At 37.4% G+C, this 21,132-nt stretch overlaps 3 protein-coding genes across 3 annotated transcripts in view; 1 reads left to right on the top strand and 2 right to left on the bottom strand.

Moving 5' to 3' along the window:
* prc1b (protein regulator of cytokinesis 1b) overlaps positions 1-21,132 on the top strand; it is a 291,205-nt gene that overhangs the window by 167,965 nt on the left and 102,108 nt on the right. The window lies entirely within an intron of this gene.
* Positions 2,036-7,471, bottom strand: LOC133995692 (high choriolytic enzyme 1-like). The gene is made up of 8 exons (XM_062435198.1): positions 7,418-7,471; positions 7,073-7,100; positions 6,924-6,974; positions 6,457-6,588; positions 4,331-4,451; positions 3,543-3,721; positions 2,659-2,740; positions 2,036-2,162 (listed from the first exon to the last, which is right to left on the bottom strand). Exons 1-8 carry the CDS (start codon positions 7,469-7,471, stop codon positions 2,036-2,038), a joined length of 774 nt encoding a protein of 257 aa, XP_062291182.1.
* Positions 10,886-16,906, bottom strand: LOC133995591 (high choriolytic enzyme 1-like). Its single transcript, XM_062435098.1, has 9 exons — positions 16,829-16,906; positions 16,295-16,322; positions 16,146-16,196; positions 15,643-15,774; positions 14,594-14,714; positions 13,797-13,975; positions 13,056-13,137; positions 12,518-12,679; positions 10,886-10,974 (listed from the first exon to the last, which is right to left on the bottom strand). The coding sequence occupies exons 1-8, from the start codon at positions 16,904-16,906 to the stop codon at positions 12,553-12,555; spliced, it is 798 nt and encodes a 265-aa protein (XP_062291082.1). The 3' UTR covers positions 10,886-10,974; positions 12,518-12,552.

The following is a 21,132-nucleotide window of genomic DNA, read 5'->3' as shown; positions in this document are numbered from 1 at the left end:
GATCTTACAGTTATAAGACTGATTAATTGATTAAATTGTTCAAAGGTTGGTGCTTCCTCCTGGTACTAACAAATTCAAGGAAGTGGTTCTCCAATAATGAGGTAATTAGATAATAAAGTACTAATACAGTGTAACCAGCATCTACCAAAAGGAAGAAAGGTGAAGTTGGCATCCTTTGATTAACAGTTACCAGTTAAACCTGTGTTAACTGTTTTTGGCCACTTGGGGGCAGCAGAAACAAGGTGTTAAAATGACATTCACATATCATAAACTTGTTAGTTGATATATTGATCTTGTTCGCAAACAGTTGTTTATTTCCACATCCAGCAGTTACAGAACATTATCATTCATTTGGAGTCGTTTTTCTGCCCACCTACTGAATGTAAGTTCAAGTCTCTTTTAGTTCTGTTTTTGCTCTCTACCAACTCCTGAGGGAAATATCTGATTCTTTATTTGCTAAAAGCTCCACTATGTTCTTGATATGAGACAAGATATTGTCTGAGATTTTGGATATCATAATACCGTAATATGGCATAAGTGTTGCTGTGATGTAATTTTCTTAACTTGCCATATTGTTCTAGCTATTCTATTAGTTGTCTTTACATTAGATCCACAGACCCTGGTATGATGAATGCCCTAAAGACTGCCTTTCCAATGTCAAAGAATGAATGTAAAACAGTCTTCTTCAGTTGAACTCAAACAAAACAGAGATCCTTGTCATTGGGTATATGGTAAAGCAAATGCTGCCATCTGCTGGTTTTCTAATGGAACATATCAGGCCTGTTGCTAGAAATCTTGGCATTTTATTTAATTTAAGCTTTGAGCAACACACCACAAAACTTGTGCATCGTGATTTTATCATATAATTTTTAAAGACACAGAGACGATCATGTTTAGATTATTGCAATAGCCCTTTCTCTTTCCTAAAACTAAAATCTATTGATTGATTCTAGATAGTACCGATCTCAGCAGCTGAACTTTTAACCAGAAGAAAAAGACGTGATCATATCACTCCTGTTTTAGCCTCTTTACACCGAGTCCCAATTTGTTACAGAATTTAATTTAAGATCCTACTGAATTGTAGGAGCCACTTTTAAGACCCCCCATGGCCTCTCTCCTAGCTATAGCATTTTCAGTCCAAGTCCTGAGGTTCTGCAACAATCTCCCCAAGAAAATCAGGTCAGCTGACTCGGTGATTTCTTTAATGTCCCTTCCTTAAACATACTTTTATCAGAGAGCCTTTCCTGATTTTAATAGATTTTTAATGTTCCTTGATTTGCTTTTATCTGCAATGATCCATCTGAACAGGACAACGCATCACAACAACCTTGTCAAGACCACATATCAATGTTAACACTGTTGGCATTGCAACCTCACTGAAAGCAGGTGAATCATGACCCAGTTGGCATACGCAATGACAAAGTGGATTGCTCCACACAGAAAAACAATCAAACTAATTTAGCATGATTAGAGGACTCTGCATGTGTTTATAGAACTAGAGTTACAATGCATAACCCTGAAACTAGAAAACAACTTACAATGGAGATGGTTTCAGCTGGTGTTTTCCGTGATTGTTTAACCTCCATTCACACCACAAAGTGCATATTTAAGCTGCTTTTATTGAACATGTCTCACTTCATTGAAAAAGTGAATAAAAAGTAATAGTTGGTAACGAATCATAACTGGACAAATATCCAGTATTTAAACCAAAGTACAGGAAAAACCCCAAAGTCAGACACCATAAAAGGAATACATTTGGAATTACATGTCTAGATATTGTTATTGCTTATGAATATTCTTATAGAAAAACAGATGTTGGCTGCTTGTGTAATCATGACGAGCCGAGAGTGGAATAAATTGGAAGCCGACCCTTTCCTTTTGTCATTACGGTTCTAGTTGAAGAGAAAATATGAGATTGTGATTTTTAGATTACAAGGGTTGAGGGTTGGCAAGATGAACAATATTCAATAATATCAGGTTTGTTAAAATGTCATTTGAAAAGACATTTGCACCTTTTTTTTTTAACCAAAAGTACTCAGCAGTTGTACAGCTTGTTGACACGGGCGATGTCATTGGCACTCAACGTCGTGGCTCGTCCGAAGTCAAGGTTCGGGTTGCTCTTGGCAACGATGGTGGGTTTCCCATTTTTGGAGAAGGTGTACCTGTAGGACACAAACACATTTTTAGTATAACACATAGGCACCAACACACCTGATCCCCCTCTCACAATTGTGGTACTGCTATTTTTTACATACATTTTCTTCCAGTTTCTGTTGAATCTCAGAATTTGACCTGAAGATGCATGGTTGACTTGGTTTGTTAGCTCTTTTGGATTTTATACTTTCAAATGTAGTAGTATTACTTACAGTAGAAAAACATAACTATATACTGATCACTCCCAATTCAGACAGTTTTGTGACAGTGACTAATTTACAAAGCTGGTCTTGTATGTATAATAAAATGTTCAACCAATCGATCTTTATTTGTATAGCGCCAAATCACAACAAAGTCATCTCAAGGCATTTTACACATAGAGCAGGTCTAAACCGTACTCTTCAGGTTTAATTTGTTGTATTTTGCTTTAAGAAACAGAAAATAACCACCCAAGTAATTTAAGTCAATATGGCATAAATACACTATATGGTCAAAATCACTCACTTGCTGTAATGCATGACGGAGTTGAAGTCATAGGGAGTTCCCAGGTTGTTGGTCTGCACCTTCTTGAAGTTGTGTTCCTGTCCTGCACAGAAAGACAAAGCAGACCAAAATATAAACACACAGATCTTAGGTTTTGATGTGTTACTTCCTTCATTAACAGTGAATCTTTAATGCAACCTGGTTCATGTAATCAGGTGTTCACATACTCAGTCCATATTTCTCTGCTGCCCTGATGTGTGACTTTAGAATCTACCTTCCTGTCTGTGTCCTCCTGCCACGATCTGGTTATTAGAGAGATTCCTGCCACGATGGCTGAAGACCCACAATATTGTTATTGACCTTTATGGCCCACCTTTTTATTATGTATTGTCTAAATGGGGTCAGCTCTATGTTCCCACAGCCATATGTTCCCACAGCTCTATGTTCCCACATTTCTTAGACTTTTTTTCCAAAATTAGGCCCTATGTTCCTACAGCCCAATGTTCCCACATTTCTAACTTTTTTTTTCAAAATTAGGCCCTATGTTCCCACAGCTCTATGTTCCCACAGCTCTATGTTCCAACAGCTGTATGTTCCCACATTTCTATCCTTTTTTTCAAAATTAGGCCCTATGTTCCCACAGGGTTAGGGTTAGGGTTTAGAGTTAGGGTTATATTTTACAACTATTTTACAAAAAGACAGCCATATCAGGACAGCGTTGTGCCTGCCCCAGTGCTTAATTTGTAAATTATTGCTCATGAGGGACTTTCACTCGTAGCCTTACAGAGGTACGAGGACACCCCACATGTCTGTGGCTGTGGGAAAATAGGGTCTACATTTTAATTATCACTTAGAAATGTGGGAACATAGAGCTGTGGGAACACAAGTGTTTTATGTGAGCAGACCTGACTCGATGTTCTGGGTGAAGATGTTGACGTAGTTGTCTCTGTCGGAGCGGACTTGCTCGTGGTGGAAGCCGAGAGCGTGTAGAGCTTCGTGCTGCACCGTGCTCGTGTACAGACAGCCGTTTCTCTTCAGGGAGACAAGCTGTTTTCCTCCCTGACGGCCAAGGTAGGACCAGCACCTGATACACAAACGCACAAATATGACTGATACATTGGATGAAGTACCTTGCAGTCTAGTGGTTAAGATGCAGACTTTGTGGACATTTTGAAAAGTAAACTAAGAACTTAATAATATTTTTTCTATTTGTTTGGATGTTTTAAAATGTTTTATCTGTTTATTTTTTTATTATCACTTTATAAGTTGTATCTTCTGATCAATTTTATTTGTCTGTTTCTTTTGTCTTTTAATCTCGTTTTAACTTAGTTTTAGTTCAGCTTTTAGTAAACTTCATCTTTTATTTTTTATATTTTACTTTTCTTTTGTTTTTTTAAATCTATTTTAACCTTATTTATGGTACTCTAACTTTTAATAAACCCTTTCTCTTATTCTCTCTCATTTTTCGTATTTATTTAATTATTTTGCATTGGTCCCAATTTTTCTCTTTTAATTAGTTTTTGTCTTTATTCCTTTTGTTTGGTTTATTTTGTCTCATTATCAGCTTGTCAGTCAACTAACTGTGAGACACTTTGAACTACATTAACCTGTATGAAAAGTGCTATATAAATAAAGGTTGATTGATTGATTGAACATACAGTATGTGTGTGCGTATATGTGTGTATTGTCCTACCCATTTCCAGAGAAGAAGTGTAGGTAATTATGTTCCCCTGAGCTCCTCAACTGAAAGCGAATACAAGTGTAATTGTTGAAGTCCTGCAGGATCCTGTTGATGAGGTTGCACTGGTCTGTGGCTGCAGAGACAAAGAAAAGTCTTAAGAAGTGGTCTCCCTAAACAGGATATACCCTTCCTTCAAACATCACAACTCACATTTTCGGGATGAATCAGTTTTTTATTTTATTTTATCAATCATTGTTCATTAATTTAAAATTGCACCTCTTATCTCAGTTGGTAGTGGTAATTCAATGAAAACATATTAACAGCATTTCAGAGAAGTGGAACCAGACTACTTTAAGTGTTTCACCACCAGACTAACTGGGCAAAGACAAAGAACTTCCCACTCTGTCTATTTTCTTTGGTGCCAAATGTCAAGACCTCTGCATATTTTTCAGGTCTATACTTGTTTATTCAAGTGAATCCTGCAATTAAGTTAAGACAGTAAATAATGTAATTTAATACTATAATGTTTAGATGGTATTTCTGCATTGAGCTGGCAGATTTTTGCTTTTATAAAATAGTCTCTCTTTCACTTTAGTGAAACTTCAGTAGTTCTTTTTCTAACTTCGCTCTGTGTTTAAATATGGGAATCGCTTCAGGCGTAACCACTACAGAAGCTCCAATGAAGCTCCCAGTTTCCAGGCCCATGGTACCATTATGGGATTTGTAAATTGTGTAACATGCTCTCTCACAACATCCGCTTGAACCTTTGGAGGGAGTGGGATTAAAGTTTCTCTCTCCTAAAACCGCATTAAGTCTTAGCTTTGACTACAGCTGAGCGAGTGTGTGATTTACAGGCGCTGTCAACACGTCACACCTGTTTGCAGTTTGCTCCTGGGTTCTCTATGGTATGTTTGCGGCCTAATCTGGCCTTAATACCTAAGGTGGCGGAGTCTGCGTAAAGGTGCCCAATAGTGGAGCTGAGGGCTTTTCACCCTCCACCTTTTGCAACAGCAGAGGAATGCAGGCTAAATACCTTGTGCCCAGTGCGAGCATTACGGTTGTATGTGGACAGGACGGTAAGTTTTAGGAGAAACAACCAGCTGTTGTGTCGTGGACTACACCACACAAGGGAAAACCATTGTGCCGTCAGTCCCACTGGATTGTGGCTACAGGTGTAGGGGCCTGCAGCCACCTGTAGGGTTAAAGGCACACTCCACCAGGGGCATGGCTACGTCATGGGCCCTGTTTAAAGGAGTCCTGGTAGAGGACATCTGTGCTGCAGCGAGTTGGGCTACAACGCATGCATTTGTGAGATTCTAAAGTTTGGATGTCTCAGGTCTGTTCTTAGCCCATGTGCTGTAGTGCTGGATACTGGGGCCTAAGGGACTATTTAGTAATATCTCAGTAGGGGTCATGGAGCCTTAAGGCTTCGGGAGATTTTTCAATCCGGGAGTGGGCCATATCTCCCATAGTGAAACACTGAGCAGAAAAGAACGTTGGTTTACTTGACGTAAACCCTGGTTCTTTGATAACAGAGGTGTTTCACCAACACTTCCTTCCTTGCATAGCCAAGGGAAGAAACCACTAGAGAATGACCTGACTGGGATGGTCGACCGTGATATAAGGGAGGACAGGGTTGTTAAATGGGACAGTCTAGCCTTCGGAGGATTTCCTGGTTGCGTCACCAGATGTTTCCGCCCTTACCGTTACATCACGATTTTTGAAGCCCATGCCCTCGAAAGTGAGAGATAAGAACAAAAGGAAGTGAAAGAGTAGAAAAAAAGTTTAAAAAATGATTGAGCCAGAGCAATTTTTGATTTTATTTTGAATGTTCTTTGTTCTGGAGGAAGAGGAGAAGCGGTTCTGTCGGCTGCCGATTATATTTCGGGATTGAGCAGCGGCGCGCAAAGGATCTTGGGATATAGGAAGCCGCGAAGGATAATAGTGGTACATCCTCTTAAAAGAGGGAAAAGAAGGCCGCATTTGAAGGAGCCTTCGAATTGGGACAGCCTTTGCCGGCCGTTGTGACGTAATCGGCCTACAAATGCATCCTACGAAGGATGCAGCCCCTGATTTGAGATACAGCTATAGTCTAGACTGTTTTTTCAGGGTTCAAATGTTAAGTTTCTGTGACTTACAGTATTCGGAGGAGATGGTGTAAGGCACTGTCACAAAGTGTCCATTTCTAGGCCATTTACAGCCTGTAGCAGTGCAGGGGACAGCGTTCCTTTTCCTGTTTGGGACAATGTCATCATAAATCAGCCTCGTTCCTGCAAAACAAACAGACACTGATATGAATATTCACAGCAGGAAGGTAAATTTGAGTTTAACATGACTGCTAGATCTTTACATTTTTATATAAGGCTCTGTCCAAGGGGCTCTGTTTAGTCTATAAAATGTAAGAACACTGAAATTCTTTATAAAAAATAATTTCCTTTTCAAGTTTTGGAAGCTGAAGTCACATTTCGATAGTCCAAACTCCAAAATACAATTTTTACTGTAAAAAAGCTTCACATTGTAAATATTCTAAGTTATTTAAACAATGTATAAATAAATAATAATCTTTGACATTCAAAAGAAATAGAATAAAATTATACTCTCTTACTTATGCCAGCATTTGCTCTTGCAATGACTTCAGAGACGTCCTGAGATGAGTCTGAAATTTAAAAAAAAAAGGCAACGCATATCAGAAACAGGCACCAGCATTATTAAATGTGTATATATTGAAATGTAACTTCAATAACTTCAACTCACCTCCATCATCTCCTTCATCAGCTGCACCCTGAGACACAGAGACACAAGATTGCACACTCTTTACTCATGTTTTTTCCCCCCTTTCTTTTTTGATGCTGCTGCTATTCAGTGAAAACCAGGTATCTCCAAATATATTTGTTGATTAAAAGAAAAAGAAAAAAAGTTAAAAGATTAAATGCGGTTTTATGTGTTTAGACATTAAAGGCTCATAATTGAAAAATTTCAAAAATGCTTGGTCAGCAACCCTTTTTCCCATTTTAGTTCACTGAAAGTTGATATTTTGGAGATGCATGATTTTCACATGTAACATCATAATAATCTCAGTGTTCAAATATTTAGTCTTACCGGAGTAACAGCTGTCAGCGAGAGGAGGAGGACGAAGAGGACAACTGGAGTCATAATGGAGGTCCTTTCCAGTCAAACTTCAATCTGAAAATAGAGTCAAAATATGATCATTTTTCATAGTTTAAAGTAGGTTTGGTATATATATGAGTGCCAAATATATGTAGATGTGGGAAGTCTACCTGTTGAACAGGATGCTGGATGCTGGATGCAGCAGGTGCTCGGCTGCTCGCGCTTTATAGGCATCTCACACAAGGTGTGGCAGAAGTTTAACCAATATCTGCCAAGTCATCAGTCATCAATTATCAGTCAAATACAAAACAGAACTTGTCGAGAAGGATGTTGAAAAAAGGAAAAACAGACTTCATCATAAACTGCTTGTTGACACTGGGTAAACAGTGGATTTGGAAGCGCTTTAGTTTGTTTGAGTTTAGTATATTTAACATGCATGTTTCTAGATGGATTACTTGTACTCTTCTTGGGTATTTTTAGCCAAAGTGTGAATCCAATTGCCAGCTTTGCCTCATCAGATTAGAAACAGCAAAAAAAATAAAAATAAAAAATAAAAAAGCCTTCAGAAGTCAACACTGGGTGAGGTGACTGATTATAGACGGACTAATGCATGTGACAGACTAACAAATGGTTTATTATTCACTGCTGCTGAGGGACTTGTTACTATTTATACATATTTACCATTTGTTATGCTCTCTTCTATCAAGGTGTATCTACAGCCATTCTAAACAATCTAAACTGGGTAAACAGGATGATTGACAATTTTCAATCAGATTTCCTTAAACTACTTTCCTCAGAAACAGCTCTCCTTGAGGTTTAAAATGACATCTTAATGGCTGCAGAGGCTTGGGAGTGTTTGTTTGCTCTCGTCTTACATATAGGACTCTCTCAGTCCCTGTAAGTGAACTTGTGTTGGGCACTGCTGCTTTATCATGTGCCTTCCCACAGGCGTTGGTCCTGCGGGGTAACGCTGCCACTAGCACAAATTATCAGTAGTTTCAACAAGATCTCTTATCATTCAAACACTGATGACACCCATTTATATTACATTTCCTTTCTTACCTTATGGGCTTGATAGACTTTATGTACTGAACAACTGTTTCTAAATCTTCATTGGATCATTTACAAAACCATTCAAAATGCTGCTGCTAGGATTTAACACAATGGTCCAACAGATGGTCACATATTACACCTGTTGTAACTTCTATGCATTTGATTACTGATCATTTTAGAATTCATTTTAAAATCTTGGTGCTTACTTGTAGAGCCCATAGACTATATATAAGAAATGGACGTAACATCCGTGACGTCACCCATTGGTTTGTGGACTGCTGCTCGGAAGCCAATAGTTTCGGATCTGGGCAGTGCCATCTTGAAAATTTCAGGTGCATGCCGGGAAAAATAAAAACACGGATTCTACTTATATGGGCATCAGGAGGGGCATGAGGCGCCCTCCTGAACCTGTGAATCAATCAACCTGTCAATCACGACGTAGCCACGCCCTAATGCATACCCTGCTTTATCGCCAAATATAAAATCAAGGAGGCCGAAATTTCACAAATGAACATCATACTGCATTGAAGAAGGCTTTAAACTAGCGATTGAGTCCATAAACACATTTTGAAAACGTTTACTGAGGTTATAAATCAAGTGAGAAGTTGGTGAATTCTCCATTGACTTGTATAGAGACGGAAGTCCTTTTGACACCAAAACGGTCGCCCCCTGGTGGCCTTTTGATAGAATGCAGTTTTAAATTACTTGCGCGTCGGCATCATTTCAGAGGACCAGAACTCCCCGCCTGGTAGAGCCCTTTGGGGCCAGGCTACACATTATATCAATGACTTTCTGCATCCCCACACCACAAATCGAGCTCTTAGGTCTCTCTTAGTCAAACAATAGAAACTGTTTCGTTACAATTGTTTTTTTGTTTTTTTTAGATTTTTATATTATCGATTTGTTACTTATTTACCATTGCATTTTTGAGGTGCTTGAGAAGATGGAAAACTCATGATAAGCAACAAACGTGTAAAAACTGTCTAAAATTGCAAAGTATTGTAGAATTTGGGCTTCATAGCGCCCACAATTTTGGAACAAAGTTTCTTTGATGTTCATGAAATTCGGTGGGTTCATTGCTCTCATCATTGTCAACATAAAACATATATATATATATATTTATTTTTTTATTTTTTTATTTATTTTTATTTTTAACCATTAATTCAGCCATTATAACCAACTGCTTAAAAAAATGACTTTTTAATAACAGAAACATTAGTCATTACATCAGTTTGGGTTCCTAAGTTTTCCCCCCTGCCAAATCCCAAATAAGTCCATTTAGATTGCTGTTATTTGAAGTTTTGTCTGTTGACCCTCGAAATAAGGAGGATATCATACAGTGTCTGCTTGTCTGTGAATTACTTTTTGGAAAAACATAAAGTATACACTCAGCGTGCACTTTATTAGGGATTCCTGTGCAGTCTAATGCAATCCAGTACAACAGGTTATAGTGGGTGGTGGTGTATTCCAGTGCAATATATTGAAAAGTGTTCCTATGACCTCAATACATTAACAAAAAAGTATTATTATTGTAAAATCTGAATTTATAGCAGAGCTGTTGTACTGGCTTGCATTAGATTGCAGTTGTTCCAAATAAAGTGCTTGCTGATTGTAATTTGGTATTTTTCCACGCACTGAGCCCAAGAGGCAAAGGAAGCTGGACAGCCAGGAGTTGAGGCACTCAACTCCAGAGGGGATATCTGTCAACAGCCCTCTGATAGAAATATTTGGATTTAGAGGCTAAACTTCTTTTCATTAGATCGACACCAGTATTGATGAATGTTTGAAGGACAGAGATAAAGATGGATAAAGCAGAACATCCTGTCCTGGTTCAGCCCACACTCATATATGAAGAACTGTGTGAATAGTCCTGAATAGATGGATGCAGCTTTTATTTCAACAGCACAGTCTTTAAGGTCTCCTTCATAGAAGATCAGATTTTCCTTCTCCAGCTGGACAAAAGCCAGTTTTCCCACTGCGTGAATCTCTTTGTTCCAGGCTGAATGTTTTGAAGCTCTGTCTGAAGTTTTTCTAAGCTTAATTTTTTTGAGCAATGGCTACTGAAACTGAGCATCAAACTGGCTTTAGTTTTGTCTGTGTAAAACAGTGAATTGAAATGAAATGCTTACAAGCTGAGGTTAAACAAACATGTATAATGTACACTCCTGTTAAAATGATGGAGGGGTACTGCCTCCTTTTGACAGAAAAATGACATCACAGCTTTATTTAAATTTTATCATTGCTTTTATTGAACATGTCTCACTTCATTAAAAAAGTGAATACAAAGTAATAGTTGGTTATACTGGAGAAATATCCAGTATTTCAACCAAAGTACAGAAAAAAAAACGAAAGTCAGACACCATAAAAAGAATACATTTGGAAGAATCGATTATGAATATTCTTATGGAAAAACAGATGTTGGCTGCTTGTGTAATCATGACGAGCCGAGAGTGGAAGAAACTGGAAGCCGACCCTTTCCTTTTGTCATTACGCTTCTGGTTGGAGAGAAAATATGAGATTACAAACCATCTCAGATATACATATACAGTATATATATATATATATATATATATATGGGTCAGTGACAAATAAGGGTTGGCAAGATGAACAATTCAAAAACATATTAAAAAGATATTTTAAACGGAGTGTCTATTTGCACCCTTGGTACAAATAGCCTCGGCCACACAGCTGAGCTATTTGCACCCATATAACAACGTGAAAACATGGCGCACATTTATCTTCCACACCAACAGAAAAGGGCAAATTTAGAAAGGTTTCATCTCTAATGTTTGTTCTAAAGACATTTCTGGTGGGAAAGTTGTATTATATTTTCATAATCTTTCCTCAGTGAATGGATACAAGCGTCAGTTTGTCAGTCAGAAATTATTTGTCGCCAATATCTATTTTCTGTATTAGCAAACATATTGGGCTGTCACATCACTACGTGGGAACGAAGCGGTGGCGTAACGTGCAGCGTGTCTGTCATTAGTGCAGTAGACTCTGGTTCAAGTCTTTGCAGCAGCAGTTATATATTGATAATGTTTTCAGCGGAAAAACTCTGCTACATTTTCACTTGTTAAGTAAATGCATACAACCCGAAAATGTCTAAATTTACAACCTTCAGTTTGTTATATGATGGAAATCAAATTTTGACAGATCTATGGTTGCCATGGATACCAAATACATGTCAGACCTCTGAAGTCTCAGGCCGTGAGACATGCATTTCAAGCTGCTCTCACACTCACATGCCACACCTGACATTTCTCATGCCGAGAAGTGATAGCTCTCACCGGACAGAAATTATTATATGATATACAGAAGAGAACTGCGACGTATATTTATCCTGCTGTCCCAGTGGGATACGGGAATCTTCCGCATATCTCCAGACGCTCCCCTCCGACAGCATGCACTCCTGTACTGGGGTGCAAATAGCATACATTGATATTTGCACCAAGACGGGTGCAAATAGAACACCTTGCTATATATACCAGGGTACAAATAGCATCCACTTCTAATTGTACTGGGTCCAAATAGCATTCATTGATATTTGCACCAGGGGTGCTTTGCCTATTTTAAAAGCAGCATCATGTTTGTGAAATTGTACATTTTGTGTTTTTGTTGGTTTTATGTCATATGAAATGACATTTTCACCATTTTTAACCAAAAGTAAGACTGAATGCTCCTGAAAATGTCAAATGGTGTAACCACAAAAGAATGATAAATATTAAACATTTTATCAACCTACATCATATTTAAGTTTACTTATACTAATAATTACTTCATTTAAAACATGTAAATGTTTCCTGATCTCCATGATTCCCCAGACTAAATGTAATATTTAGAACAATTGTATTTCATTACCTTTGTTTAATATAAAAAGTTGCGTGCTATTTATTCATATGTTTATTTTCACATTTTAACCCCTTTAAATTTGACTAAACCACATGGACACAGAAAAACCTCATTGACCCAGATATTTTACTTTGCTGCTGTTACAGAAACCTGATCAGTAGTGAGGTATATTTTCTGTGTTCTCACCGTATGACTTGGTAGAAGAGTCCTTTTTTAGAAACTCAGCAGTTGTACAGCCTGTTGACACGGGCAATGTCATTGGCGCTCAACGTCCTGGCATGTCCGAAGTTAAGGTTTGGGTTGCTCTTGGCAACGATGGTGGGTTGGTCATTTTTAGAGAAGGCGTACCTGTAGGACACAAGCACATTCTTGGTATAACACATAAGCACACACACACCGGCTCCTCCTCTCACAGTTATGGTACTGCTATTTTTTTATTTATTTTTTTCAGGTTATATTGAATCTCAGAGTTCGACCCGAAGCTGCATGGTTGACTTAGTTTTTTTAGCTCTTTTGGATTTTATACCTTCAAATGTAATAGCATTACTTACAGTATAAGAACATAATAACTATAAACTGAGCACTCCTATTTCAGACAGTTTTGTGACAGTGACTAATTTACAAAGCTGGTCTTGTATGTATAATAAAATGTTGTATCTTTGCGTTAAGAAATTTAATTTAAGTCAATGTGACATAAATACACAAAATTGTCAAAATCACTCACTTGCTGTAATGCATGACGGAGTTGAAGTCATAGGGAGTTCCCAGGTTGTTGGTCCCCAACTTCCTGAAGTTGGATTCCTTTCCTGTACAGAAAGAGAAAGCAGACCAAAATATAAACACACAGATCTTAGATTTTGACGTGTTACTTCCTTCATTAACAGTGAATCTTTAATGCAACCTGGTACATGTAATCAGGTGTTCACATACTCAGACCATATTTCTCTGCTGCCCTGATGTGTGACTTTAGAATCTACCTTCCTTTGTGTGTCCTCCTGCCACTATCTGGTTATTAGAGAGTTTCCTGCCACGATGGCTGAGGGCCCACAATATTGTTATTGACCTTTTCTATTATATGTTGTTTAAATCAGAGGTGACTAGTAAAACCACCAAGGAAAAATTTGACTTGCAATGATTCAGATTTGAAGGACAATTATCTCAAGTTGGATGTCAGCGGAAAGATCAGAAGCCTTGACCGTGAGTGCTGAGTGAAAATAAGTGAGAATAGTGGTGCATTTTATGGAGAAACTGGCATATTCTGCAATTTTCATACTTTGCAAAGTTATCCAGTGGGCCAGATTGGAACCCTTGGTGGGTTTGATTAAAAAAGGCCCAGCCCACTCTAGTTACATCCTAATATTATGAATGCAATCAGTATAAATTACAAACGTACCTCTCCATGTTTCTCAGCATTCATAAAAACCACTAGTGTGAAATAATGTTCAAGTGTTTTATGTGAGCTGACCTGACTGGATGTTCTGGGTGAGGATGTTGACATATCTGTCTCTGTCGGAGCGGACTTGCTCGTGGTGGAAGCCGAGAGCGTGGAGAACCTCGTGCTGCACCGTGCTCGTGTACAGACAGCCGTTTCTCCTCAGGGAGACATCCTGTTGTCCTCCCTGACGGCCAAGGTAGGACCAGCACCTGATACACAAACACACACACACAAATATGACTGATACATTGGATGAAGTACATTGCAGTTTAGTGGTTAAGATGCAGACTTTGTGGCTCTATCTAAGAACAGCTGGAAGTGTGGAAATGTTTAAAAGTAAAATGAGAACTTATTTCTATCTTGCTTGGATGCTTTCAATGTTTTTAATCTTTTTATTTTTTCTACTTATTTTATGCTATTTTATTATTATTACTCTATCGACCTGATTTAATAAATGTTTGCGTGTGTAAAAACGTGACTAAACTTGACATCTCCCACAAAAAATGTGCAAGCTGATCTACTAACGCAGCGCACTGAGGCTTGCGTCTTTCAACTGGGCTATAAGATAATACGCTCTGTCCATTAAGTACGTTTGCCATAATGAATATGTAATATGAGGCGGACATAAGACACGTAGCAGGTGAGAAAACAATTTCTACACTCACAGGCAACCTGCACAGGTCAAACCAATTGGTGTAGATGAATGTAGATTAGCTTATGAGAGGGACCAAAAGACAGTAACCCATTCTTGAAATAAACTTGAGATTTAATAATTTTCATGTTAACATACAGTATGTGTGTGCATATATGTGTGTGTGTTTTCCTACCCAGATCCAGAGAAGAAGTGTATGTAATCGCGATGCCACGAGTTCCTCATCTGAAAGCGAACACAAGTGGACCTGTGGAAGGACTTCAGAGTACTGATGATGAAGTTGCGCTCGTTTGTGGCTGCAGAGACAAAACATTTTTTTTTAGAAGTGATTTGTTTATTCATGTATGTGTTATTTTATATTTATTATAGTTTTTATTTTCATATATATACATATATATATATATATATATATATATATATATATATATATATTTATTATTATTTGAGTTAGTCTATTTAGTTATTCTTTTCATCTATCTGTATTTTCCACACAGCTGCATCTACCAGCAGGCAGGGAAATGTTAAAAGTAATCAGACAGAATTAACATTTGTTTTCTTTCATAATTCAGGTTCATATTTCTGTTTGAGAGAAGCTGATATTTTCAGACGCTGAAGTTGTGGTTGCAAAACTTGATTCAATAAACTTAACATTTTTCATGTTGATATAAGAACTATGCTCATTTAAGTGTTGGTATTTATTAATTGCCCACCCATTTAAGGGCATCATGAATATTGTGATGCTACTGGTCTTAAAAAACTAAGTGAGCATATCATAAGATAAAGGTTTTTGTTTGTTTGTTTTTCCACTCAGGGAAACACATTCTAAATTCTAACTTAAAAAATGTCAACAGCATTTCAGAGATGTGGAACCGGACTACTTTAAGTGTTTCACCACCAGACTAACTGGGCAAAGACAAAGAACTTCCCACTCTGTCTATTTTCTTTGGGACCAAGGGGTATTTTTAAAACTCAAATGTCAAGACTTCTGCATATTTTTCAAGTCTCTACTTGTTTATTCAAGTGAATCCTACCATAAAGTTAAGACAGTGAATAATGTAATTTAATACTATAATGTTTAGATGGTATTTCTGCATAGAGCTGGCAGATTTTTGCTTTTATAAAATAATCTCTCTTTAACTTCAGTAGTTCTGACTGCAAGTGAATGAAACTGACATTGTCTGCACTGGTCTTCAGGGGGTCAAAGGTTAAGTTTCTGACACTTACAGTATTCAGAGGAGATGGTGTAAGGGACTGTTACATAGTATCCACTTTTACGCCACTTGCAGCCTATAGCAGTGCAGGGGACAGCGTTCCTTTTCATATTTGGGGCAATGTCATCATAAATCAGCCTCGTTGCTGCAAAATAAACAGACACTCATAAATATTTACAGCAGGAGGTGAATTTGAGTTTTACATGACTGTTAGATCTTTACATTTTTATATAGGGCTCAACTGATTAATTAACATGTCAACCATTGTTTAGTTAATTTGATCAGTTGTTTAGTCTATGTAATGTAAGAACACTGAAATTGTTTTAATTTTTTTATTTCTTTTTCAAGTTTTGGGAGCTAAAGTCACATCTCGACAGTCCAAAACCCAAAATACAGTTTTTACTATAAAGCTGCTCATTGTAATTATTCTGTGATATTTAATTTATTTTAACAATTAATAAATAAGTAATAATCTTTGACATTCAAAAGAAATAAAACAAAATTATACTCTCTTACTTGTGCCAGCATTTGCTCTTGCAATGACTTCAGAGACGTCCTGAGATGAGTCTGAAATTTAAAAAAAAAAGGCAACGCATATCAGAAACAGGCACCAGCATTATTAAATGTGTATATATTGAAATGTAACTTCAAAAACTTCAACTCACCTCCATCATCTCCTTCATCAGTTGCACCCTGAGACACAGAGACACAAGATTGAACAATTTATAATCATGTTTTTTCTCTTTTCTTTTTGATGCTGCTGCTATTCAGTGAAAACCAGGCATCCCCAAATATATTTGTTGATGAAAACAAAGAGAAAAAGTTAAAGGATTAAATGCTGTTTTGTGTGTTTAGACAATTAAAGGCTTATAAAATAATTTTAAAATGATTGAACAATCTCAAAAATACTTAGTCAGCAACCTTTTTCCCTATTTTAGTTCACTGAAAGTTGATATTTTGTAGATGCATGATTTTCCATAATAGTCCCAATGTTAAAATATTTAGTCTTACTGGAGGAACAGCTGTCAGCGAGAGGAGGACGACGAAGAAGACAACTGGAGTCATGACGAAGGTCCTTTCCAGTCAAACTTCAATCTGAAAAAAAGAGTCAAAATATGAACATTTTTCATAGTTTAAATTAAGTTTGGTATACATTAGTGCATAATCAGTACAAAATGAAGGACATGGGTGAAGTTTACCTGTTGAACAGGAATCTGGATGCTGGAATCTGGATGCTGGATGCAGCAGGTGTTTGGCTGCTCGCTCTTTATAGGCATCTCACACAAGGTGTGGCAGAAGTTAACCAATATCTGCCAAGTCATCAGTCACCAGTCAAATACCTTCGCCATGTAAAGATCCGTGTTCCTCACGGAAATGTCAATGTCAATATTAAGGTGTTATCTGATGATATCACACATGATAAAGAAACGAAAGACAAACAAAACAGTGCTTGTCGAGAAGGATGTTAAAAAAAACTAAAACAGATTTGATTAGAAACTGCTTGTTGACACTGGGTAAACAGTGGATTCGGAGGCACTTTAGTTTGTTTGAGTTTAGTAAATTTAATATGCATGTTTCTAGATGCATTAGTTAAACTCTTCTTGGGTATTTTAGCCAAAGTGTAAATCCATCTGACAGCTTTGCCTCATCAGATTAGTAACAGCTTCTTCTTCTTTTTAAACCTCAGAAGTCAACACTGGGTGAGATGTTTATAGACGGAATAATGCATGTGACAGGTTAACAAATGGTTTATTATTCATTGCTGCTGAGGGATTGAGTAGGGAACCATTGATCACTTGTTACTATTCATACATATTTACCATTTGTTATGCTCTCTTTTATCAAGGTGTATCTACAGCCATTCTAAACAATCGAAACTGAGTAAACAGGCAATTTTCAATCAGATTTCCTTAAACTACTTTAGACTTTAGACTTTATGTATCTTCTTGGGATCATTTACAAACAATGCAACATGCTGCTGCTAGGATTTTAACACAATCCAACAGATGGTCACATATTACACCTGTTTTAATTTCTATGCATTTGCAACAAAGTTTCTTTGACATTAATGAAATCATGAAATGAAATCATCATTGTCAACATAATACATATTTTTTCTCTTTTTTTAAAATATTAAGTCAACCATTATGGATCCAACTGATTAAAAACATGATTTTTGAATAACAGAAAAATTAGTAATTTCATCAGTTTGGGTTCCTTTCGTTTTTTCCATTTAGATTGCTTTTATTTGGATTTTTGTCTGTTGACCCTCGAAATAAGCAGGATATCATACAGAGTCTGCTTGTCTGTGAATGACTTTTTGGAAAAACATAAAATATACACTCACATTTTTAGGGATGCATGTGCAGTCTAATGCAATCCAGTACAACAGGTTATAGTGGGTGGTGGTGTAGTCCAGTGCAATATATTGAAAATGGTTTCTATGACCTCAATAAATAAAGTATTTATATTACCACCATATTTGGGACAGTGTCAGCAAAAACAGAAACTTTGTAAAATCTGAATTTATAGCAGAGCTGTTGCATTGACTTGCATTAGATTGCAGTTGTTCCTAATAATGTATTTTTGTACTTGTCCGTGCACTGAGCCCAAGAGGCAAAGGGAGCTGGACAGCCAGGAGTTGAGGCACTGGGCTGCACATCAGCCTGAACAGGGGATGGCTGCTCGCCAACCGGAACAGGAGGTAGCCGCATGCCAACCGGGAACAGGAGGTAGCCGCACACCATCCATATGGCAGTAAGGCAGCATAAATAAAAATGAAAGGTTTATGGTTCTGTGTAGTTCCGCCATATATTTTTAGACTTTTAGATATGAACCTTAGTTTTGTTTGTAGCCATAGAGACTTCTTTAACAGCTGAATTATATGACAATAAACTTATAAACATGTTTTTGAACAGATGACATGTTCACAGAAGAAGATGCGTTGCCTCTGTTTGGGCTTTTGGAGCTCTATGCTTAAAAAAGGTTTAATGTTTAAACATTTTAATTTATTAAAATTGGCTCTGCATCTGTTATTTACGATGACAGCACACTTTATTTAGCCCTACCCCTTCCACATCTCAAATACAGGATGCATGTGTTTAATATCCTGAATGATGCCAATGCATGTTTATAGACTCACAGATGAACGAGGATTGTGTAGCAATGCAAACGACAAAAAAATATATTTTATGAAATTGAACTTGATTTGGATTTTGGGATCACTTTTCAATACAAAAGGACAAAAAACAATTTTCAACCATTTTTCAGTCTTGTTTGGGACTTAACTTATTATTGTTTTGATAAACTTACAATCAGTTGTTTTTTCCTAAATGGCAATAGTGGAAGTATTAAGATTGTAGTGGCGGTATTAAGATTGTCTACTTAAGTAAAAGTACCAATACAGCAATGTAAAAATACTCTTTCAGAACAGGAACACTAGACCTGCTGAGGTGACCCCTCTACAACGACGAAACACATCAACAATAAGGCGTAACATGGCTTTCTGATCAAGGGTTGATGTCAATATAATTTCTTTAGAGAATGAATTAGTTTCCTTAATATTATCTGTTGCAAGAACAAGAACAAGAACAAGAACAAGAACAAGATCTTACAGTTATAAGACTGATTAATTGATTAAATTGTTCAAAGGTTGGTGCTTCCTCCTGGTACTAACAAATTCAAAGAAGTGGTTCTCCAATAATGAGGTAATTAAATAATAAAGTACTAATACAGTGTAACCAGCATCTACCAAAAGGAAGAAAGGTGAAGTTGGCATCCTTTGATTAACAGTTACCAGTTAAACCTGTGTTAACTGTTTTTGGCCACTTGGGGGCAGCAGAAACAAGGTGTTAAAATGACATTCACATATCATAAACGTGTTAGTCGATATATTGATTTTGTTCGCAAACAGTTGCTTATTTCCACATCCAGCAGTTACAGAACATTATCATTCATTTGGAGTCGTTTTTCTGCCCACCTGTTGAATGTAAGTTCAAGTCTCTTTAGTTCTGTTTTTGCTCTCTACCGTGATATGGCGTAAGTGTTGCTGTGATGTCATGTGGCTCGGAAGCCAATAGTTCGAAGTCCTTTTGACACCAAAACGGTCGCCCCCTGGTGGCCTTTTGATAGAATGCAGTTTTAAATTACTTCCACGTTTGCATCATTTCAGAGGACCAGAACTCCCCGCCTGGTAGAGCCCTTTGGGGCCAGGCTACACATTATATCAATGACTTTCTGCATCCCCACACCACAAGCCGAGCTCTTAGGTCCTCTTGGTCTCTCTTAGTCAAACAATAGAAACTGTTTCGTAACAATTTTTTTTTTCAGAGATAATTATATTATCGATTTGTTACTTATTTACCATTGCATTTTTGAGGTGCTTGAGAAGATGGAAAACTCATGATAAGCAACAAACGCGTAAGAACTGTCTAAAATTGCAAAGTATTGTAGAATTTGGGCTCCATAGCGCCCACAATTTTGGAACAAAGTTTCTTTGATGTTCATGAAATTCGGTGGGTTCATTGCTCTCATCATTGTCAACATAAAACATATATATATATTCTTTTTTTTAAACCATTAATTCAGCCATTATAACCAACTGCTTAAAAAAATGACTTTTTAATAACAGAAACATTAGTCATTACATCAGTTTGGGTTCCTAAGTTTTCCCCCCTGCCAAATCCCAAATAAGTCCATTTAGATTGCTGTTATTTGAAGTTTTGTCTGTTGACCCTCGAAATAAGGAGGATATCATACAGTGTCTGCTTGTCTGTGAATTACTTTTTGGAAAAACATAAAGTATACACTCAGCGTGCACATTATTAGGGATTCCTGTGCAGTCTAATGCAATCCAGTACAACAGGTTATAGTGGGTGGTGGTGTATTCCAGTGCAATATATTGAAAAGTGTTCCTATGACCTCAATACATTAACAAAAAAGTATTATTATTGTAAAATCAGAATTTATAGCAGAGCTGTTGTATTGGCTTGCATTAGATTGCAGTTGTTCCAAATAAAGTGCTTGCTGATTGTAATTTGGTATTTTTCCACGCACTGAGCCCAAGAGGCAAAGGAAGCTGGACAGCCAGGAGTTGAGGCACTCAACTCCAGAGGGGATATTTCTATCAGAGGGCGGTTGACAGCCCTCTGACAGAAATATTTGGATTTAGAGGCTAAGCTTCTTTTCAGTAGATCGACACCAGTATTGATGGATGTCTGAAGGACATAGAGTGCTGCCAGAAACTCCTGAACACTCAGATGGACAAAGCAGAATGCCCTGTCCTGGTTCAGCCCACGCTCATCTGTGAAGAACTGAGTGAATAGCCCTGAGAAGACTGAAGTGGCTTTTATGTCAACATCACACTATTTAAGGTAGAAGATCAGGTTTCCTTTCTCCAGCTGGACAAAAGCCAGTTTTCCCGGTGCGTGAACCATCTTCTTGATCTCTTTGTTCCAGACTGAATGTTTTGAAGCTCTGTCTGAAGTTTTTCTAAGCTTAATTT

This window comes from Scomber scombrus, chromosome 1 (genome assembly GCF_963691925.1).
Source record: "Scomber scombrus chromosome 1, fScoSco1.1, whole genome shotgun sequence".
Classification (NCBI taxonomy): Eukaryota; Metazoa; Chordata; class Actinopteri; order Scombriformes; family Scombridae; genus Scomber; species Scomber scombrus.
The sequence above is the reverse complement of the archived record's forward strand: the minus strand, read 5'-3'. Positions and strand labels throughout refer to the sequence as shown.